The sequence below is a fragment of the Cydia splendana genome, chromosome 24 (assembly GCF_910591565.1).
Source record: "Cydia splendana chromosome 24, ilCydSple1.2, whole genome shotgun sequence".
Taxonomy (NCBI): domain Eukaryota; kingdom Metazoa; phylum Arthropoda; class Insecta; order Lepidoptera; family Tortricidae; genus Cydia; species Cydia splendana.
This window is the reverse complement of record NC_085983.1, coordinates 11,707,488-11,728,250: the sequence shown is the minus strand read 5'-3', so window position 1 is coordinate 11,728,250 and position 20,763 is coordinate 11,707,488. Positions and strand designations below refer to the sequence as shown.

General features: G+C 41.9%; 2 protein-coding genes across 2 annotated transcripts; one reads left to right on the top strand and one right to left on the bottom strand.

Annotated features, from left to right (window-relative positions):
- The first annotated feature begins 180 nt into the window (after positions 1-180).
- Positions 181-8,368, top strand: LOC134802139 (zinc finger protein 135-like). The gene is made up of 5 exons (XM_063774731.1): positions 181-253; positions 616-752; positions 1,464-2,349; positions 3,100-3,339; positions 5,318-8,368. The coding sequence occupies exons 1-5, from the start codon at positions 181-183 to the stop codon at positions 6,820-6,822; spliced, it is 2,841 nt and encodes a 946-aa protein (XP_063630801.1). The 3' UTR covers positions 6,823-8,368.
- Positions 8,369-9,681: 1,313 nt separating this feature from the next.
- Positions 9,682-20,217, bottom strand: LOC134802209 (zinc finger protein 510-like). The gene is made up of 3 exons (XM_063774801.1): positions 20,167-20,217; positions 11,453-11,647; positions 9,682-11,021 (listed from the first exon to the last, which is right to left on the bottom strand). Exons 2-3 carry the CDS (start codon positions 11,547-11,549, stop codon positions 10,372-10,374), a joined length of 747 nt encoding a protein of 248 aa, XP_063630871.1. The 5' UTR covers positions 11,550-11,647; positions 20,167-20,217; the 3' UTR covers positions 9,682-10,371.
- Between the last annotated feature and the right edge of the window lie 546 nt (positions 20,218-20,763).

Below are 20,763 nucleotides of genomic sequence, written 5' to 3'. Positions count from 1 at the left end.
TTATTATATCTATGATCGAATTTGACAGCGACTTTCGTATTCGTAATTTCGTAAGTATGGCGTGGCGATATCACATGCATAAGTCGCTGTTAAAATTGTTGTATTTGTTGTTTTTGTGCAGTAATATCGTAAGAAGTACGAAGAGTATTTGATATAATATTGCCGCAGACGTCGTGCGAGATGGAGGACAGTGCGGAGGGCGGCACGGCGCGCGTGAAGCAGGAGCCCGGGTCGGGGTCGGGTACTGACCGCGGTGAGGGAACACTAACAACACTTAGTTTTATGGGGAAAGAGAAGAGTCGTAGAATGTATTGGATTCATTGGATTCCATACATTTCACGACTCTTCTCTTACCGCACAGACTACATTTATTTTATTCCTTCATTACTTATCTCAACAGACACTGCAGTCTTAAGTTACATTGGGAATTCGCCAATAACAATGTGCTAACCCATACTAAACAATTTTTTCATGGATGAATTGCTATACGCCAACCTAAGGCGCTTGAGCATTAAGGGAAGGAATGGGAAATGTCGCACTCATCTGGTAAGCCTCCGTAGCTCAGTTGGCCTAAGTAGGCCTGTGATAAAAAATTTGATGTTTACTTTCACAGAGATACATCTTTTAGAGACCTGCTTGCTACTGTTTGCAAGGCTGAACCCCTGGAGCCTGGCTCCTGCGGGCCGGATGCATTGGGTGTCGGCGGGCCAGATTGGAACACGTCGCAGGCCGGATTTGGCCCGCAGGCTGGGGTTTGGAGACCCCTGCTATAGACTATGCACTAATGTATATTGACATCATTCATGGCTGTTTAGATAAACCTTTGATGTTGACATGTTTTGCCCTATCCCTATACTATACGGAGCCTCAGCTCTATTGCATTCCAGCACTTCTCTCTCCATGGACCCTCAGCAAGGGGGCTGTGTGTAACACCATACTAACCTCGTACATCCCCTGGCTGCCCAGGATAGTATGAGATTAAAATATATGTTTGTTAAATGGTCCTGACCTGTTATGACACTTGCTATATTGTCATGAAGACTGAAGAGAGAAAAACTGACACACAGGTCTTCAGTTTTTAAAACTGGAGTAGTCTGAAGAAGAAGCTGTCCATAGCACTGGGTCTAAGTTCTTTAAGGCCCAGCGGACAAACAGAACCAAAAGGCTTTCTGACTACTCGGGGACTCTTGGAGGAAAGGAGAAGAATGGTTCTACAATCTTCAGAAGATGCGACATTATATCGGCGGCTCAATAGACGGATCTCTAAGTCCCTTACCCGTGATCTGCGCCAATTCAATACAAGTCGTATTGAAGAGGCCATCGAGCGGAATAAGGGCTCTAAAGTTTTCGCACGAGATCTGTCTATTGGGCAAAGCCAGCTCGCCAAATTAAAAACTGAGGATGGTAGAATCGTTTCATCCTGACCCGAGCTCCTGGGTGAGATAGAGAGCTTTTATGGACAGCTATACACATTGACTAAAAGTCCCGAAGTTGGTCTGGTGGAAGACTCTAGAGCTAGACTGACCCGACATTATACCGAAGACATCCCGGACATCAGCCTGTACGAGATTAGAATGGCTCTCAAACAGCTCAAAAACAACAAGGCACCCGGTGAAGACGGAATCACAGCCGAACTTCTGAAGGCGGGTGGTAAACCGGTCCTTATGGCCCTTCAGAAGTTGTTCGACTCCGTCTTACTCGAAGGGAGAACGCCTAAGGCATGGAACAGAGGTGTGGTGGTGTTGTTCTTCAAAAAGGGTGACAATGCCCTACTCAAGAACTACCGACCCATCTCACTTCTGAGCCATGTCTATAAACTGTTTTCAAGAGTCATTACGAATCGTCTCGCACGCAGGCTAGATAACTTCCAGCCTCCTGAGCAAGCCGGTTTCCGAAGAGGCTTTAGTACCGTAGACCACATCCATACGCTCCGTCAGGTAATACAGAAGACTGAGGAGTATAACCTGCCTCTCTGCTTAGCGTTTGTGGACTACGAGAAAGCCTTCGATTCGATCGAAACCTGGGCTGTACTACAATCTCTCCAAAGGTGCCAAGTGGATTACCGCTATATCGAAGTGCTGAAGTGTTTGTACGAGAACGCCACTATGTCAGTCCGACTCCAGGACCGGAACTCGAAACCTATTCCGTTGCAGCGGGGAGTCAGGCAAGGGGATGTTATTTCTCCTAAACTGTTTACCGCTGCATTGGAGGATGTTTTCAAGACTTTGGACTGGAGAAGGCTTGGCATCAACATAAACGGCGAGTACATCACTCACCTTCGGTTTGCGGACGATATAGTAATCTTGGCTGAGACTACGGAGGATTTGAGTATGATGCTCGATGACCTCAGTAAAGCTTCCGAGCGAGTTGGTCTGAGGATGAACATGGACAAGACGAAGATCATGTCAAATGCCCGTGTAGAACCAACTCCTGTTACAATCGGAGACTTTACACTTGAAGTTGTAGACGATTATATATACCTAGGACAGACTGTCCAGTTAGGTAGGTCCAACTTCGAGAAAGAGGTTAATCGACGAATCCGACTCGGTTGGGCAGCGTTTGGGCTACGGCACATCTTTTTGTCCAATATTCCGCAGTGTCTCAAGACGAAAGTCTTCGACCAGTGTGTGTTGCCAGTGATGACATATGGAACTGAAACGTGACCGCTTACTGTGTGCCTCATAAGAAGGCTCAAAGTCACCCAAAGGGCAATGGAGAGGGCTATGCTTGGAGTCTCTCTGCGTGATCGCATCAGAAATGAGGCCATCCGCAGCAGAACCAAAGTAACCGATATAGCCCTCCGAATCGCTAAACTTAAGTGGCAGTGGGCGGGGCACATTGCCCGTAGAACCGATGGCCGTTGGGGCGGAAAGGTTCTCGAGTGGCGACCACGTACCGGAAGGCGCAACGTGGGTAGACCCCCCACAAGGTGGACTGACGACCTGGTAAAGGTCGCGGGAGTCCGCTGGATGCGGGTGGCGCAAGACCGGTCATTGTGGCACTCTTTGGGGGAGGCCTATGTCCAGCAGTGGACGTCCTCTGGCTGATATGATGATGATATGATGAAAAAAGAATGTATAAAAAAATTCTTCATGCAAGATAACATGTCTCATACCAAATTAAATTTAAAATACATTGTTTTAGTAACTGTGAAGGAGGAAGCAGAATTCGTGTATGAAGGGGCGTGTGTGAAGGAGGAGTGCGAAGACAGCACAGACGGGTGCGGCGTGAGCGAGGCAGCCATGCTGGCCGGCCTGTACGATGAACATGAAGTCAAGGAGGAGCTCGTGCTGGGACCGGAGCGCCCGTACCACTCCATAGTCGCCCCAGTGTTGAGAGGTAGGTTTGATTTTGTGTACACAGCTCACTATCGTTATAGACTGCATTAAATATAATTATGCAGTGTTCCAATACCATTGACATTGACGGTCCTGCATTCGAATCCCGGTAATGACATTTATTTTCCCAAGTTGACATTGTGTATGGTGAGTTTCATCCAATACAATGGACCACAAGCAACATAATACTAATTCACAAAAAGGGAGACCAAGATGACATCAACAACTTCCGCCCCATCAGTCTAATGTCTATCATTTATAAAATATTCGCAAAAATAATATTAAACCGCATCACAAAGAACTTGGAGGAACAGCAGCCTATTGAACAGGCAGGATTTAGATCGGGCTTCTCAACAGTGGACCACATGCACACATTGAAACAAACCATCGAGAAGTGCCAAGAGTATGGACAAGCCCTATACCTGGCATTCGTCGACTTCAACAAAGCATTCGACTCTCTGGAACACAACCACATCTGGCAAGCTCTAGCAAATCAGGGTGTTGAGAGAAAATACATACAACTAATAAAGAACCTGTACAGTAACAGCTCCGCCCAAGTCAAACTTGAGTCGCTAGGAGAAGAGTTCCCTGTCAAACGAGGAGTCCGACAAGGCGATCCACTCTCACCAAAAATTTTCATTTGCGTGCTGGAAGAAGTGTTTAAAAAACTTGATTGGACTGATTCAGGCATAAATGTAAACGGCAAGAAACTAAGTCACTTGAGATTCGCGGACGATATTGTGCTCATGACTAACGATCCAGAGTCCCTAAGACACATGCTGCAAGACCTAACAAGCAGGAGCAGAGAGGTTGGCCTAACAATAAATAAAAGCAAAACTAAAATGATGACCAACAGAATGGAAGTGGACGGGGAAGACATTGAATGGGTAAAATCATACATTTACTTGGGCCAACTCATCTCTATGTCTGATCAAATGCAACAAGAAATGAACTGAAGGGTCACAAATGCATGGAACAGGTTCTGGTCTCTAAAAACTATTATGAAAAATAAAGATTACCGCATCTCAATAAAAAGAAAAGTTTTCAATATGTGTATATTGCCTATACTAACATATGGATGCCAAGCCTGGGCCGCAACAGAAAAAAATGTCACAAAAACTAATAACGTGCCAGAGGGGAATGGAGAGAAGCATGTTAGGGTACACAAAAAGAGACAGAAAACGGGCGACGGAAATAAGAGAGGTCACAAAATTAGAAGATGTTACTCTAAAATCAAAAACTCTAAAATGGAAGTGGGCGGGCCACATGCTCAGGGAAAAGCAGAAGTGGTCAAACATACTGACTGTGTGCACCCCACGCTACAACACAAAAAGGAAAAGAGGCAGACAATACAAAAGATGGTCAGATGATCTAAAGAAAACTGCTGGTCCACTATGGACACGGCTAGCCAGAGACAGAGAGGCATGGAAGGCAATGGAGGAGGCCTTTGTGTCAAAAGGACACGAGCCGACGGTTGTTGCAAACACATAAATAAATAATCAAATACTGTATTAAATATTATTAACTGTATGTTCGATAATAAAAGGCTTTGAAATTGAATGGTGAGTTTCATCAGTGGTTACTCATAGTAGAGTACGTCTGAATGTCTGTCAAGTCATGTCAATTTAAACCAGTTTGACAGCACTGGCTTCCCTCGAAAGGTTATTTGTGTGATAAGTTAACTAACCTATCCTTCTTTTTCTTAGACATTCGATTCTCCAGGATCGCAGTTTTAACCTAACCTAACTTTCTTTTCATGGGGGCTAGACATAATTATTACAGATCACTAGTCATAGCTAGTATGTTTTATATTATAGTATATGATTATGGCAGACGGCAGTGTGTATTAGACGAAATGTTAATGATATGACCATATAATATCAAGCATGCAAGTATCCAAATAACAGTATATCAAACTATAATATATGAAAAGTAATTATACATATAAAATATAATGCACCCATTATGTGATGTTGCAGCACCAGTTGTGGTGTCTGGTCGGCGCCGCTCGTGCTCGGTCAGGCTGGAGTGCCTGCTGGTGGACGCGGAGCGGCGCACCTGCCGGGTCGGGCGCCGCACATACAAGCTGCACGCCACCGAGCCCGCACCCACACCCCATGTCACCACCGCCATCAATCAATGTCACCATTGCGGCAAACGGTTCAGGAACAAGTCGGTTTTGAAGAAACACATACGCACTCACTTGTTGTCAGGGCCGTCGAGTAATTCGACCGGAGAGAACATTGCTTTAGATCGTCTACAAATGTCGAGTAAGGATAGAAAACCTTATAAATTCACCTTATATAGCACTTGTGAGTACATGAGTAATAAGAAAGGAAATTTACGGGATCATCAGCTGATACACACCGGTGACAAACCTTTTCAATGTAGGTACTGTGATCACAAGTCCTATAGAAAAGGCGACGTACGAAGACACGAGATGACACACACTGGTGAAAAGCCTTTCAACTGTAACTACTGTGACTACAAGTGCATTGTGAAAGCAACGTTACGGGAACACCTTATTACTCACACTGGTGAAAAGCCGTTCAAGTGTAGGTACTGTGAGCACAGAGCCCGTGATCGACAAAAATTACGAACTCACGAGATGACACACACTGATGATAAACAATTTAAATGTAGCTCCTGCGATTACCAGAGCAATTTTAAATTTCATTTACAGAGGCACCTCATGATCCATAATAATAGTGAAAAGCCTCACGAGTGTCGGTACTGTGACTACAGGAGCCGTCGTAGAGATATCTTACGAAGACACGAGATCATACACACTGGTGACAAACCCTTCAAATGTAACTACTGTGAGTACAAGTGTACGCGAAATACAAACTTATTGGAGCACTTGATGATTCACACTGGCGAGAAGCCTTTCAAGTGTCGGTACTGTGACTACAGGAGCCGTCGTAGAGGAAACTTACGGGCTCACGAGATGACACACACTGGAAAAAAGCCTCTTGACTGTGGTAACTGTGACTTCAAGTGCAAAAGCAAAACAGAGCTACGACGTCATCAAATGATTCACACTGGCGACAAGCCTTTCAAGTGTAGTTACTGTGACCACAGAACCCGTGATCGACGAAAATTACGAACTCACGAGATGACACACACTGATGATAAACCATTTAAATGTAGCTCCTGCGATTACCAGAGCAATTTTAAATGTCATTTACAGAGGCACCTCATGATCCATAATAATAGTGAAAAGCCTCACAAGTGTCGGTACTGTGACTACAGGAGCCGTCGTAGAGGTGACTTACGAAGACACGAGATCATACACACTGGTGACAAGCCCTTCAAATGTAACTACTGTGAGTACAAGTGTACGCGAAAATCAAACTTATTGGAGCACGTGATGATTCACACTGGCGAGAAGCCATTCATGTGTCGGTACTGTGACTATAGGAGCCGTCGTAGAGGAAACTTAGAAAACCACGAGCTGACACACACTGGAAAAAACGACGTGTGATACGCGATGAATCATAGAAGGGAGAGTTGAAGCAAAGAGGAAGAAGGGGAGGCCAAGAAGAGCGTATATGGATCAAGTAAAGTTAAAGCTCAACGTCGTGTCGTATCAGGATGTCACAGAGGAGGCAGAGGAGCGACATGCATGGAAACTGCTCCACCCTCCACCGACGAGAATCTTACTCTTAAATATATGATGCTGATCAGAGGAGTTCGAGACCACACACGTGACCAGCCCCGTGAGGGATGCGCTCATAAAGTTAACTTTTAGGTAAATACTCACTATACGAAATATATGTTTTTCTATTCTTGTATTAAGAATCCCGTAAAGCCGCGTCTCGATATCGCGCGGTGGCCGCGCGAGCATTGTTCGACCGCGCCAAACTTGTATTATGGCTCGCGAGCCAATTTTGGCACCATCTTGATCCAACGATCGACCACATTATATCACAAAAATAAATTATTCGGAACGAAGTATGGCCAAATAGAAAAATGATCTGTTGCGATAATCACTACATTTACTGTTCCATAGAAACTGTTTAGTGCCGTATAATTTAATTAAAGTACGACACTTTTCATTATCCATGTATGCGGCCGCGCGAGCCAACTGAAATACATACACATCCGTCCCAACTGCGCGCGAACATTCCTTTGCCGCGCGTCGAAAACCCGGCAATGAATGGTTCGTCGCGCGGCGCGTTCAACGCGCAATGTTCGATAGTTTGCCGGGCGATATGGAGACGGAGCTTAAGAAAACTATTGTTACCTACTAATGTTCTTTTTAAATGTTAATTCCATAATTTCTTATTTAATCTTAATACCTTTCCAATTAGCTGACCAAGGGCGGGATTAAATCCAGCAAGCTGTACCCGCACCTTTTTCATTACACAATCAAATTGTTGCACAATGTTTATTTAAATACTTACATACTATTTATACCTAATATGGGCTAGTTAGCTTATAACTAAGAACACCTGTAAAAAATAATGAAATAAATGCATTTGTATGATGATGATGATAGGCATTATATGAGCGCGGAAAGTTGACGCGGGCGGCTCTCTCGCCGGGCACGGGCACACAACATGTCGCTAAACTAAGATTTTAACTTTTAATTTGTCTTAAATTATTTCATTTCTAAGATAACTCCAGTATTCAAATTAAAGAAATTGTTTTTTTAATACAGTTAGACCAAGATAAGTCTGCAGGGATTGCAGCGTGTTATTTATACTTCATAATTTCATAGAAGTTTGACGTTTAAAATAATACCTGGACAGTCTGGGTTATCAAAATCGTTGCAGAGTTATCTTGGTGGTTATCTCTAGCATAGTACATGGTTTTAGCGAGGAACTATTCGGAAATTGAACTAAACTAGAAATTGTTTTTATTAATTTATTTCAGTTTTGTAGGCTCTTAAAAAAAGAACATCAGTTCCAAATTTTCGCTGTCTTTATTATGAGCATAAGAGCTAACGTCAACACCCCAATAATCGACATTATTCAACACCTTGCTGTCAACTTTATTGCTAGGACTTTATGATTGAAAATGCGGATTATTGGAGCTGTCGGGCACTGGAGCCTCTACGTTACTCTAGGCTGCTGCGTCGAGTCGCTCCCGATACCGTCCCCGGCACGTGGAACGAAATTACCGATCATCTTAGTCAACTGTGGACACCGTGGTTGGATGTGCCGGCCACCAAATTCGGCTGTTGTCTTCAGACGGACGGCGTGAGCGTGACTCTCTCGATGAATCGGTGTGCCAAGCCACAGATGACGGAGAAAAAGAAGCGGCGCGTCGAGTACGACAGAGTTATAGCGGTGGACCCCGGCTCGCGCGTGCCCCTGGCCACCGTCGAATCCAAACGGTACTCCTTCAAACGGGTCACGCGCAAATATGTACGTTCTCACACGCTCGAATGGAAGAGTAGCGTACGCAACAAACTCATCGCTCCGATACTGGCCGAGATGCAAAAGGATAGAGAATCACTCAATTTTCCGGTCTCTTCCAAAAATACGGATCACGTGATCGAATACAGCGTCTTTCGCATGAAGTGGTTCGAAGCCATGCAAGTACCGTACGAGACGCACTCCAAACTGACGCGACTCGGATTGGACAAGTACATTCGCATCGCCAAGTGCGAGGAACGAATCGTGAGGGAAGTGTTCGACGGAGGAGGGGTGAGCGACGTGCTGGTGCTGTACGGCGCCGGGAGCAAGTTTATGAACACAGCGTCGTTCTCGGGGCGCAAGTTTCGACACGACTCGTTGCTAAAGAGATTGCGCAGTAAATCCAATATCCGTGTCGAAATCGTGGATGAGGCGTACACGTCACAGGCGTGTTCGGCGTGCAACCAGAGAACGGGAGCGTTTCAGAAAATTGGCATGAATCACCGACTGCGCTGGGGAGTTTGTCCGACGTGCCACAGCGAGTTTGATCGGGACGAAAATGCCGCAAAAAACATATTGATCAACCATATTAGGTCTACCATCTGTAGGCCACGATGTCTTCCGGGGAGGGCATCGTAACCTCCCGAGAGAAAAATAAAACTCGGACGCAATAAGGTTGAAATTTCAATTTCAATTAATTTGTGTCTGGGACTCAGGAGGTTATATATAAAGTTGAATACATAGCATAACTGTCAAGTATTAGTTCCTACGTTGCGCCGACTACGCGAAGGTTACTTGTAAATATTATTGGATCAGTATTTTTGGAAAATAAAACGTATAGCATAAAAAATATTGTTTTATTAAAAAGTAACTCCCCCAGTTTTAATTAATATAATCTTTGAATACAAGAAAATTCTTCTCCTTTGACAGTTTCAATACTATAGGTATGTACTGCAAAAAGTAATTCAAAACCAAAAAGTAAGAAAATGTTGCCAATTAGCGCGTCTTGTATTTATGTAAAAATAAGTAAATAAAAGTAGTTGTTTAAATCGTAGGAGAAAAATTACTAATAAATAAATTATCTTAGCGTGATTATTTATCAAAAGGAATTTACTATTTTACAAACAAATTATTGCAGTCTTACTTTTTTTGGTCTTGAATTACGTTTTGCAGTTTACTCTTAATAAGGGGTGATCCATTAATTACGTTTTTAGCTAGTTTTTTAGAGCACCGTACAAAACTTTTTCACGGTGCTCTTATGGGATCACTTCGGTCTTGCAAATCGGTTAAATGCGTTTTTCTCAAAGACCGTTTGATGTAGGTACCTGAAATTTGGAATAGTTATGGCAAGTACCATCACTACCACTGTGAATAAGTCGAAACTGCTTATTTTATTTTAATGTGACACGGTTCAATTTTGAGTGATTGTATCCGTGAGTCAGTATCTGTCTCCGATTGCACTTGTTTGTAATCACAGTAGTTACATGTAGAGAGGCTTTCACCTGTATGTTTTATCTTGTAAATCCGTAACTTTCGTTTTGCGCTTGCAATCACCTAATCACAATATTCCAAATAAGTAAAATAAAAATACTAGAAGCGCCTGCCTGCCTGCGCCTGAGGACTTCCGCATTCACATCTAATGACAGTGGCTATATCAAAGCTTTTTAACTTTAACTAGTGTGTAGATTCATATGTTTCTTTAAGTATGTTTTCTGCCTGCACTTGTATTCGCAGTAACTACACTGAAAGGGATATTCACCCGAGTGTACCAATTGATGTCGCCGTAAACGTGATTTGCTTTTGCATTTGTAGTTACAGTTACTACAGTTAAAAGGGTTTTCACCTGTGTGTATCATTTCATGAGTCCGTAACACTTTTTTTCGTTTGCACTTGTAATCACAGTATTTACACTTAAAGGGGTTTTCGCCTGTGTGTATCATCTCATGAAACTGTAGATGATCTTTCCGATTGCACTTGTAATCACAGTAGTTACATTTAAATGGTTTATTACCCTCGTGTATCATCTCATGGCTCCGTAAGTGTCCGCTACGAGCGCTCCTGTAGTTGCAGTACGGACACTTGTGAGGCTTCTCGCCAGTGTGCATCATCAGGTGATAACGTAAGGTAGTTTTCGTACTACACCGTTTGCCGCAATGGTGACATTGATAGACAGTGGTGGTGACATGGGGTGTGGGTGGCTCGGTGGCGTGCAGCTTGTATGTGCGGCGCCCGACCCGGCAGGTGCGCCGCTCCGCGTCCACCAGCAGGTGCTCCAGCCTGACCGAGCACGAGCGGCGCCGACCACACACCACAGCTGGTGCTGCAACATAATGGGTGCATTATATTTTATAAATGTAATTACTTTTGCTGTGGCAAATTGCGAACTTTGTTGTTTGCGGTAGGCCCTCAGCGTCAAGTTGTATCCTGACGTAATCACTTAACGATAGTAGAGTAAAGCATTCGCTCTGTTTACAGACAAATAACCTTCACTGTATTCAAATTCGAACACTCATATTTACTGCAGTTTGTAAACATAAAGAGTTGTGTATAGTAAACTGCAGATGTAACTGATCTCCCCTGCATAGAAACTTCTTTGCAGGGGCGTCCATTATATTTGCAGCATTCTGTAATGTTAAAAAATCAACATGACCCCGCTGCAAACAATTTTCTATGCAGGGGGATCAGTTATCCTTATCTCTGTAGTTATCTCCTTGTGTCTGCGTGTACATGTTAAAGAAAAAATCAACATACCGCGAACCACCAGGCCGACTGTGGGGCGGTGCGGGCGCTCCGGCCCCAGCACGAGCTCGTCCTTGACCTCGTGGTCGTCGTACAGGCCGGCCAGCATGGCTGCCTCGCTCACGCCGCACCCGTCTGTGCTGTCCGAGCACTCCTCCTTCACACGCGCCTCTTCATACACGAATTCTGCTTCCTCCTTAACAGTTACTAAAACAATGCATTTTAAATTAACAAGACGCTATAATTTGACAGGAACACCTTAAACTAGAGACACCTTGTCTCATCTTGTATGCATTTTTACAGTAATTGAGAGGGCATTGTCTGTCCAGTAGCACCTTCATTGGAAGAATTGTTTTTTCTAATAAACCAATTAATTTATGTATATTAATATTGTTGTCCTACTGATTCCTTTTGGTCTTTGTCACATAGTTTTATATTATGTACTTACAGGGGCGTATTTACCCTAGGGCCAAGGGGGCCATGGCCCGGGGCGGCAGGCCGCGGGGGGGCGGCAAAGCCGCCCCCTCGCGGCTTTTTCTGGGCGCCTTTTCTAATGAAACTTAGCTATATTTTTTATTATATTTTAATTGACATTTAAATTAATAAACAAACGAACGCTTCAAACCCCACCAATTGCTTAAAATATCTACCAACAAGTACCTAAATTAAGCAACATTTTCGTTCAAGAAGTATTAGTACGGCGCAGTGCCGGATTTACCACTAGGCTGAGTAGGCTGAAGCCTAGGGCGGCAGATTTTAGGGGGCGGTGGGTCATAAAAATATTTTATTTGCTGTTCAGATAGGGTCGACCAGAATTTTTTCGCTCCCCTATTTATTTGTAAAATTTAAATAACAAGCATTATTTGTCGATTTTGCCGCCCTCTGTCATGTCAAGACCCTTTATATTGAGAGACAGACGGCCGGACGGACAACAAAGTGATCCTATATGGGTTCCGTTTTTTTCCTTTTGAAGTACGGAACCCTAAAAATTCACCTACTATTTTCTCGAAAAAATTTCGCGCTCGCTACGCTCGCGTTTTCACTTACGTACCTACATTATTGTGACCCATCTGACTACATTCGGTGGTTCTTGTGTCTTCGTGGTATTGAATCTCACTAAATTGTTCCGATCCCATGCCGAAACTCAGTATAGATAGAGTGCTCTCGATATCAGATACAAATACAATACTTTTCATGACTTTCCAGCACCACCGAATGAGGGATAATGGGCACGGCCTGTGTAATACGCATCCCTACTACTGTCGTCTGCATAGCACTGATTATCATTGATATGCAGCAATGACAGCACAGAACCTAGTGCAACGCCAGCGGTAATGTCCACACTATCGGAGCAGCTTCCGTCTACTATACGGCTCATATGCGTCTACCGGAAAAAAAGCTAGCGATCCATTTGTATAACATAGTCCCTCGAGCAGACTCGATGCCAGACCCGACCGAACTCCTTAGCTATATCCAGCCTGACTGCCAATGCCTCACCTTGATTCTCAATGGCCGAAACCCAGCAGTACCCACCGGTCACCGATCAGATCAGGCAAATACGTATAACGAGGTCGCATCGTCATTGAGTGACAAAAACGGCCCATACAAATCTGTATCTAGAATAGTGACATTAGTGACGTCACCTTTCTGCACTCAAAAGAATAAAAAATTATCTACGTTTCACTACCAGCGAAGAGCGCCTGAATAGCTTAGCTCTTCTTAATATAGAAGCTGATGAGCTGACAAACGTTTTAAATTACGACAGCGTCATTGATGATTTTGTCAACCAATTTGTACATAGGAAAACAATGTAAATGCCTATGTGAGTAAATGGTAAATGTTTAGTTTTTTTTTTATTACACACCCCAAAGATACTTGTTCCAGGTTTTTTTTTCTTAAATAAAATACTTTATCGTCACTGATGAAGGGGGGCGGCAAATCAAAATGGCCCGGGGCGGCAAATTTGTAAATACGCCACTGTGTACTTATCGTTGGTCAAACCAAATTTGTCAGTAAATAAAAACAAAAAAACTATATTTATCCTTTCCTTTTGGGTGCTAGTACTAGTGTAAGACAAAGATAATTATGTAGTATGATTCTCTCTGTCTATGTTTGAAATGAGACAATAATGACCGTAGTTCTGCAGAAAGCAACCAACATTTTATTTTTGTTAAAGTGACTTACAGTGAGAGTCAGGATCGCGGGTGTACCTAAATAAAAATAAACAAAAAGCATACCATATTTTAGTACCTAATTTGTACTATTTGGTACCTCCTTTAAAAAAATTAGTACCTTACGGTATTAAAAGTTATCACCAAAAAACATTACACCCGCCATTCTGACAGTCAGAATGGCGGGTGTATTTTATTACGCAATGATCCCGCGATTATTGATAAATTCTATAAAAGCCAAATTTTAGTACCTTTTTAGTACTTTCATATTCAATTATAAATTGAGCCATTTTATTTGTGGTTTCCGAGTTTTACTCATTTTACACTTTACATTGCTATTACAATTTTGCAGGCGCTGTAATTTTCCACCGTATCGATTTCGTTTTTAAGAAAAAACGCTACGCTACAACTATTGTTATTACGCCAGGATTTAGTACCTTTTACGTTTAATTTGTTACCTTTTCACGATTAATCTGTTAAGTTCAATTAACTATGAAAATTACGTCTTACAAATGGCCAGGCGCCATGTCATAGAATTCTTCATATGAAAAAATTCTGCTCTTCATTGTGCTTGTAATTGTGTACCTAATACCTACTTTTAAGTATATGGTGATTATTTGATTAATGAAATAAAACCCGCAAATTATGTCTGTTTGTCGGTATATGACTTCTCGTCCCGTTGATGTCCTTTTTAGGGTTCCGTACCAAAAAAGTACAAAAGGAACCCTCATGGTGCGACTCTGTCCGTCTGTCCGTCCGTATGTCACATCGCTAAATATATCGAGAACTACGGAAGCTATCGATTTAAAATTTGGAATGATTATTTGTTTATGAATTTTTAATAATTATGGAAAATGCCTATCTGGGCCAGATAGTCTCCTTCACAGATCGCCAGGACAAGGAGATCGATAGAAGGATCGAAAACGCCTGGAGGAGCTTCTGGTCCATGAAGGAACTCATGAAGGGTAAACTCCCAATTGCACTAAAGCGCAAGCTCGTCGACATGTGCATCTTGCCCATCCTCACCTATGGTGCCCAAACCTGGTCACTAACTGAGGCTCAGAAATCCCGGCTCAAGGTTTGCCAAAGGGCAATGGAGCGAAGATCCTGGGTGTCCGAAGATCTGATAGGGTGAGGAACACAGAGCTTCGCTCAAAAACCCGAGTCGTTGATGTTGGGGTGAAGACCGCCAGGCTAAAGTGGGACTGGGCTGGACATGTCTGCCGGATGCATGATGACAGATGGGCCAAAATAGCCACTAGCTGGCATCCCCAGGGTAGTCGAGGCAGAGGCAGACCGAGAAAGAGATGGCGGGACGACCTGGATGCATTCCAGCGGGATTGGCGGGATCTTGCTCAGCACAGGGAGGACTGGAAAGGGAGAGGGGAGGCCTTTGCCCAGCAGTGGGACACACACATGGGCTAGTAAAAAAAAAAAAAAAATGGAAAATGCCCAATATAAAGAGGGGGCAAAATTTACAAGTCTATAGTTACTAGGTCGAGTAGGATATCATTTGAAAGCGCTCGAATTGAACATTACAAAACATTTCTTTTTCACACTGAAAAATAAATTTATATTTGAAGGAAAAATGTGAAAAACAAAACTATTAAGGTCAATGTGGCCAAATCCGTCAGAGGAGTAAATCCGTCCAACAACATTTGCGACTATTCTAACAACAGTATACACTTGCTGACTCGATCGCTAAAGCAGAGAGCATATTTAATACCAGTAGTCAAAAACAGATCACAACAGTAGTCAGAAACAGCGCTCAGTCGCCAGTAAATGAAAAAAAAAATAACGCTATTAAAGTTCAGGTGCGCTCCGAACTTGATATCGAGCTAAGTGTGCTGCTCTGTTTTGTGAAGTTGGGATGAGACGATGTAAGTTAGGCCTTAATAATGGATTATTTAGAATTTTAGACGATGCGAGAACTCGCATGCGAGTTTCATTACACTGCGGTTTTTGATCGGTCGGTTGAATTGGACGTAACCAACAGTCCGCAATGTAACTAAAATGCATGCGAGTTCGCGCGCAGTCTAAATCAGCCCTTAGTATGTTTATTATTGTTCGATATGCATGTTTATCGGTCTTTTTATCCATTTTACATTATAATCTCTTGGTGAGAAACCATGGGTGGTTAAAATTTGTGTTTACAAAACTATCGAGCGGACAAATCCGTCAATTACGAAACGGGAAAAATCGTCATGTGCCGGAATTTCCCTATTTCATATATTGCCAACCTTTTTTGATTTGACTCACTTAGGTAAGTATAACTCATATCATACTCATGCAGTGATGCGAGATTTTTACTGAATTGTCAAATTCCTCATATAAATTCGTGGTAGCTTTAGTACATCAATCTAAGATATCTGTGCTGTATTATTTAAAATTAAAAAGTAGATTTTATTTTTAAACTTTTTTTAAAGGTTTAATTTAAAAATAGGACGGATTTGCCCCAAGAATATATTTGGGAATAAAATCTAAATTTAACCTTAAATTGAGTTCACTAAGGTTTAGTTTCGATTAAGGGTATAGTGGTATTTATGTTCACTTGACGTAAGTACCTACATGTTTGTAATACGTCACGATACAAGAAAAATCGTTGGTTGACAGAAATGCCCCAAACCCTAGGGAAAATCCGTCAACTGGCATGTCTTTAAAAAAAATCATATTTAAATAACCAGCAGTACTAGGAGTTTAATATGAGTACCTTTATATAAATAAATAAAATATATAAATAATTAATATTGGGGACATCTTACACAGATCAACCTAGCCCCAAACTAAGCAAAGCTTGTACTATGGGTGCTAGGCGACGATATACATACTTATATAGATAAATACATACTTATATATGTCGGACCCTGACACCAGAAAGACGTATTGCAGCGTTATAGTTCATTATTTTAGACGCCTGTCTAAAATCGATTAGCAATGTTAAGCTACGTATTATTTGGTTGTAACGAAATAAATAAAGTTGCGTAGAGAGTAACGCCGTCTATTGGCGCATTGTTGAAATAAAGTTGCGTAGAGAGTAACGCCACCTATTGGCGTGTTGTTGAACTGAGATGACAGGTAGAAGGCTTTGGAACGTCGAGAGGTTTCTCTCGAGTGAGCGTAGGCACGAGTTGGCGTTTTTGTCGGTATGTTGGTAGACTGGTCGAGCAGGTTTGCCAACTTGACTGAGGCGGGAGCGGAGAGGCTCCGCCGCTGGTAGTTCTTCTTGATCGGCCCGCGCTAGAGATCGGACGTACTCGTTAGCCAACCTCGTGCCTAACTCGCTACGTTCCTGAAGGTTTATACCTGAAGGATTATTCTGATAGCTTATAGAATCCCGCGTTCTTTAACGGTTTAGCTAAGTGTTTTATTTCTAGTGTTATTTTGATTTCTTATGTTTCATTAGAAGCTTACTTTTGTGAAATAAAGAAATGATGTGTTATGTGTTGTTTTAACTTATTTTGAAAAGATTTGTCCCTCTGAGTTTGTTGCCGGTCCCATATAGGGCTAAATCTTCTCATGTTAGAGGCGTAGGGTTGGAGCCGGTTTAGCTTGACTTGAATAAAGATTTGAACGGTTTCATGTGATCTTTTCATTCTCAATTTAACCAGTCAACATTCTAATAGCAATTAGTTCTTTTCATCATTTAGTTCTGAAATATAGTAGGCACTAGTATGGTTAACGAGTCCTAAGGTTTATTTCATGCACTAGTAGCATGGTAGCATACTGGTTTACCCCACGCGCCCACCGCCTTTGAGACCATCGGTATTCGACATATACATAGAAAACACCCATGACTCAGGAACAAATATTAGTGTTCATCACACAAATAAATGCCCTTACTGGGATTCGAACCCAGGACCATCGGCTTCGCAGGCAGGGTCACTACCCACTAAGCCAGACTGGTCGTCTATATCTCATAGGTTAAATAAATGCTTAATCTATTACAGTGATAAGGTTTATTAAAAAGTTAATATCATCATAGTTATGACCGGCCAAAGTGAACTAAACTATGACGGAAATGCCCTCATTGACCTTAAATCCCCCCCCCCTAAGTATCCCCGAAAAACCAACATACATACAGTGAGTATTTTAGTTACTAAACGTGTCTGAACACCAAAAATTTAGTCGAGAAGACTAGTAAGAGTGGTGGAGTGAGGCCACGGGGAGGCTCACTCGCCAGAAAAAATAGAACAAAATGGATCCATTCGACTAATTTACTGACTAATCTACTCGACTAAATTGTTGGTGTTCAGACACGTAATACTCGCAACTCGCCACTCGACTATGTAGTCCGAACTAGGCTAGACATTGATACTCAAGGCGGTTTGTGTACAAGTGGCTTAACCGCGAAACGCAAAAATCGAAACTTCGTTATCTGCCTCTCTATCGATCGAATATGCAAGAGTGATAGAGAGGCAGAAACCGAACTTTTGATTTTCGTGTTTCGCGGTAGGCCCTGTGTTGGTGCTAGTGACGCCCTCTACGCAGAGTTTTGCGTAATATTCCCTGTGGGGTCGCTTTCCGTGCCATATTCATACTCAGACACAGCGACCTTGTCAGAAGAAAAACTGTACCAAGACGATAGAAAAACATCATGTAATAGTTAAATGAAATAATTGCTTGTATTTCTAAAAGGTATGTATTTCAATCGTAATGTCTTCTTAGCAAAATCAACGGGATCCCACAAAGAAGTATATTCATCACACTAATATACCGACAAACAGACATAATTTGCGGGTTTTATTTGATTAATCAGTAATCACGATATACTTAAGAGTAGGTATAGGTACACGGTACGCGGAATTTTTTCATAGGAAGAATTCTTTGACATCGCGCCTGGCCATTTGTAAGAGGTAATTTTCATAGTTAATTGAACTTAACATATTAAACGTGAAAAGGTAACAAATTAAACGTAAAAGATACTAAATCCTGGCGTAATAACAATAGTTGTAGCGTAGCGTTTTTTCTTAAAAACGAAATCGATACGGTGAAAAATCGAAGCGCCTGTAAAATTGTAATAGCAATGTAAAGTGTAAAATGAGTAAAACTCGGAAACCACAAATAATGTGGCTCAATTTATAAATGAATATGAAAGTACTAAAAAGGTACTAAAATTTGTCTTTTATAGAATTTATCAATAATCGCGGGATCATTGCGTAATAAAATACACCCGCCATTCTGACTGTCACAATGGCGGGTGTAATGTTTTTTGGTGATAACTTTTAATACCGTGAGGTACTAATTTTTTTAAAGGAGGTACCAAATAGTACAAATTAGGTACTAAAATATGGTATGCTTTTCGTTTATTTTTATCTAGGTACACCCGCCATCCTGACTCTCACGACTTACACCCTAACTCAGTAGCTTTGGTTGCTTTCTGCATTGATAAAAAAATTTAGTTGGTTGTTTTCTGCATAACATAAGAATTATTCTTTGATAAACTATACTTTGGCCACCATTTGCCGTTTAGTTTATAAAGCTATAGTATTTTATACAGAAATTCATCAGTTTATGGTTCTACAAAATAAAGAATACTTATAGTGTGGCAAACCAATAGTCAATAGAAACGGTTGAAAAATATAGTGTTGTAGCTTCGATCTCCCATTCAGGTTTTGAATTTTGGACCTTTTTACACTAGCAAATTTGTTTATTGAAATACCATTAGCATTATGCATTAACCCATTATAGCCTGAACATCAGAATTGGAAAATTTTCTATTATATTGTTCTTGTCTAAAAAACTTTATAAATAAATAAATATTGGGGACATCTTACACAGATCCTTTTCCAAACTAAGCAAAGCTTGTACTATGGGTGCTAGGCGACAATATAAACATACTTATATAGATAAATACATACTTATATACATAGAAAACTACCATGACTCAAGAACAAACAAACAAACAAATATCTGTGTTCATCACACAAATAAATGCCCTTACCGGGATTCAAACCCAGGACCATTAGCTTCGCAGGCAGGGTCACTACCCACTAGGCCAGACTGGTCACCAAAAGATTGAAGGTTGTAATTATCACATTATCAGGCATGCAAAGCCTAAGACCTAAGACAGTGTCGGCAGAAAAAGCTGCATGGTGAAGGTCACGAAACCAGCTATCCAGGCTAATGCCATGAACCCCCGGCCACCGCTAGGCCACCAAGCCACAGCAGAACTGGTCCAAATTTCTCGACTATCTTAGTAAGACTAGACGTCATTGACTAACTGTAAGGGCGAGCAGTAGGTACGCGATTGCGCCTCCTATACAAATCTCTCAAATGGAGGGGAGAAACGAAGAGCTCAATGAGGGTGCAGTGTGAGGGTCGCCAATGCACATATAATACCTCTGGAGTTGCAGGTGACCATAGACTACGGAGACTGCTTACCATCAGGCGGGCCGCATGATAGTTTGCAACCGACGTAGTAAAAAACAGCAATGAATGATGTCAATACATATGATATGATTTAGCATTAAATAGTGGAGCAGCTTTATTAGAAGTCCTATATCTCCAGAACAATTCCTTATTAAGTAAATGAGAGTAATGTTATAGAAAGCTCACCGCGGTCAGTATCCCACTCGGGCTCCTGCTTCACGCGCGCCACGCCGCCGCCGCCGCCGCCGCCGCCCGAGATCCCCTCCATCCCGCACAACGCCCGCTTATCAAATATTTTATAGTTATACTGTTGCTCGATTCTTATGATATTACTGCTCAGCGTCCGTTAAAGGTATAAATATCAACAAAATGAATTTTATATTATTATTATCAAAACGAGTCCCATTATCCCATATGAATCAATATGACACAAAGATAATATAATCACTACGTTTTAAGAGACGGGACTTCCATACTAGCGATTTGATTAGTCTGTGTGTATGTTTGGTTATCCAATCATTACCAACATGTATGACAAACAACTGTCAAAGAGCAATAGTACCAACATAACAGACTTAAATAGCGTAGTATGCTACACGCTTGCGTATTTTATCGATATCGATAAATTGAGGAGGGTTGAAACATGGGCCCCTGTCAACAAATTTCGTACTCGAAATCAGGTTAGAATCGAATCCATATTTAAATCGTATGTTATATATAGTGTTCTTTGAGTGGATTAATTCATGGTTGGACTTAAATGTGAACACGATATTTATTTGTAAA

What these genes read in the sequence shown, in the direction of transcription:
- LOC134802209 (XM_063774801.1), bottom strand. Translation starts at nt 11,549, where the DNA reads ATGCTGGCCGGCCTGTACGACGACCACGAGGTCAAGGACGAGCTCGTG. An exon ending in AGTCGGCCTGGTGGTTCGCG is followed by an intron (nt 11,022 to 11,452) that starts GTATGTTGATTT and finishes ATTATGTTGCAG; the next exon opens with CACCAGCTGTGGTGTGTGGT.
- LOC134802139 (XM_063774731.1), top strand. Translation starts at nt 181, where the DNA reads ATGGAGGACAGTGCGGAGGGCGGCACGGCGCGCGTGAAGCAGGAGCCC. An exon ending in GGGGTCGGGTACTGACCGCG is followed by an intron (nt 254 to 615) that starts GTGAGGGAACAC and finishes ACTTTCACAGAG; the next exon opens with ATACATCTTTTAGAGACCTG. An exon ending in AGTCGCCCCAGTGTTGAGAG is followed by an intron (nt 3,340 to 5,317) that starts GTAGGTTTGATT and finishes GTGATGTTGCAG; the next exon opens with CACCAGTTGTGGTGTCTGGT.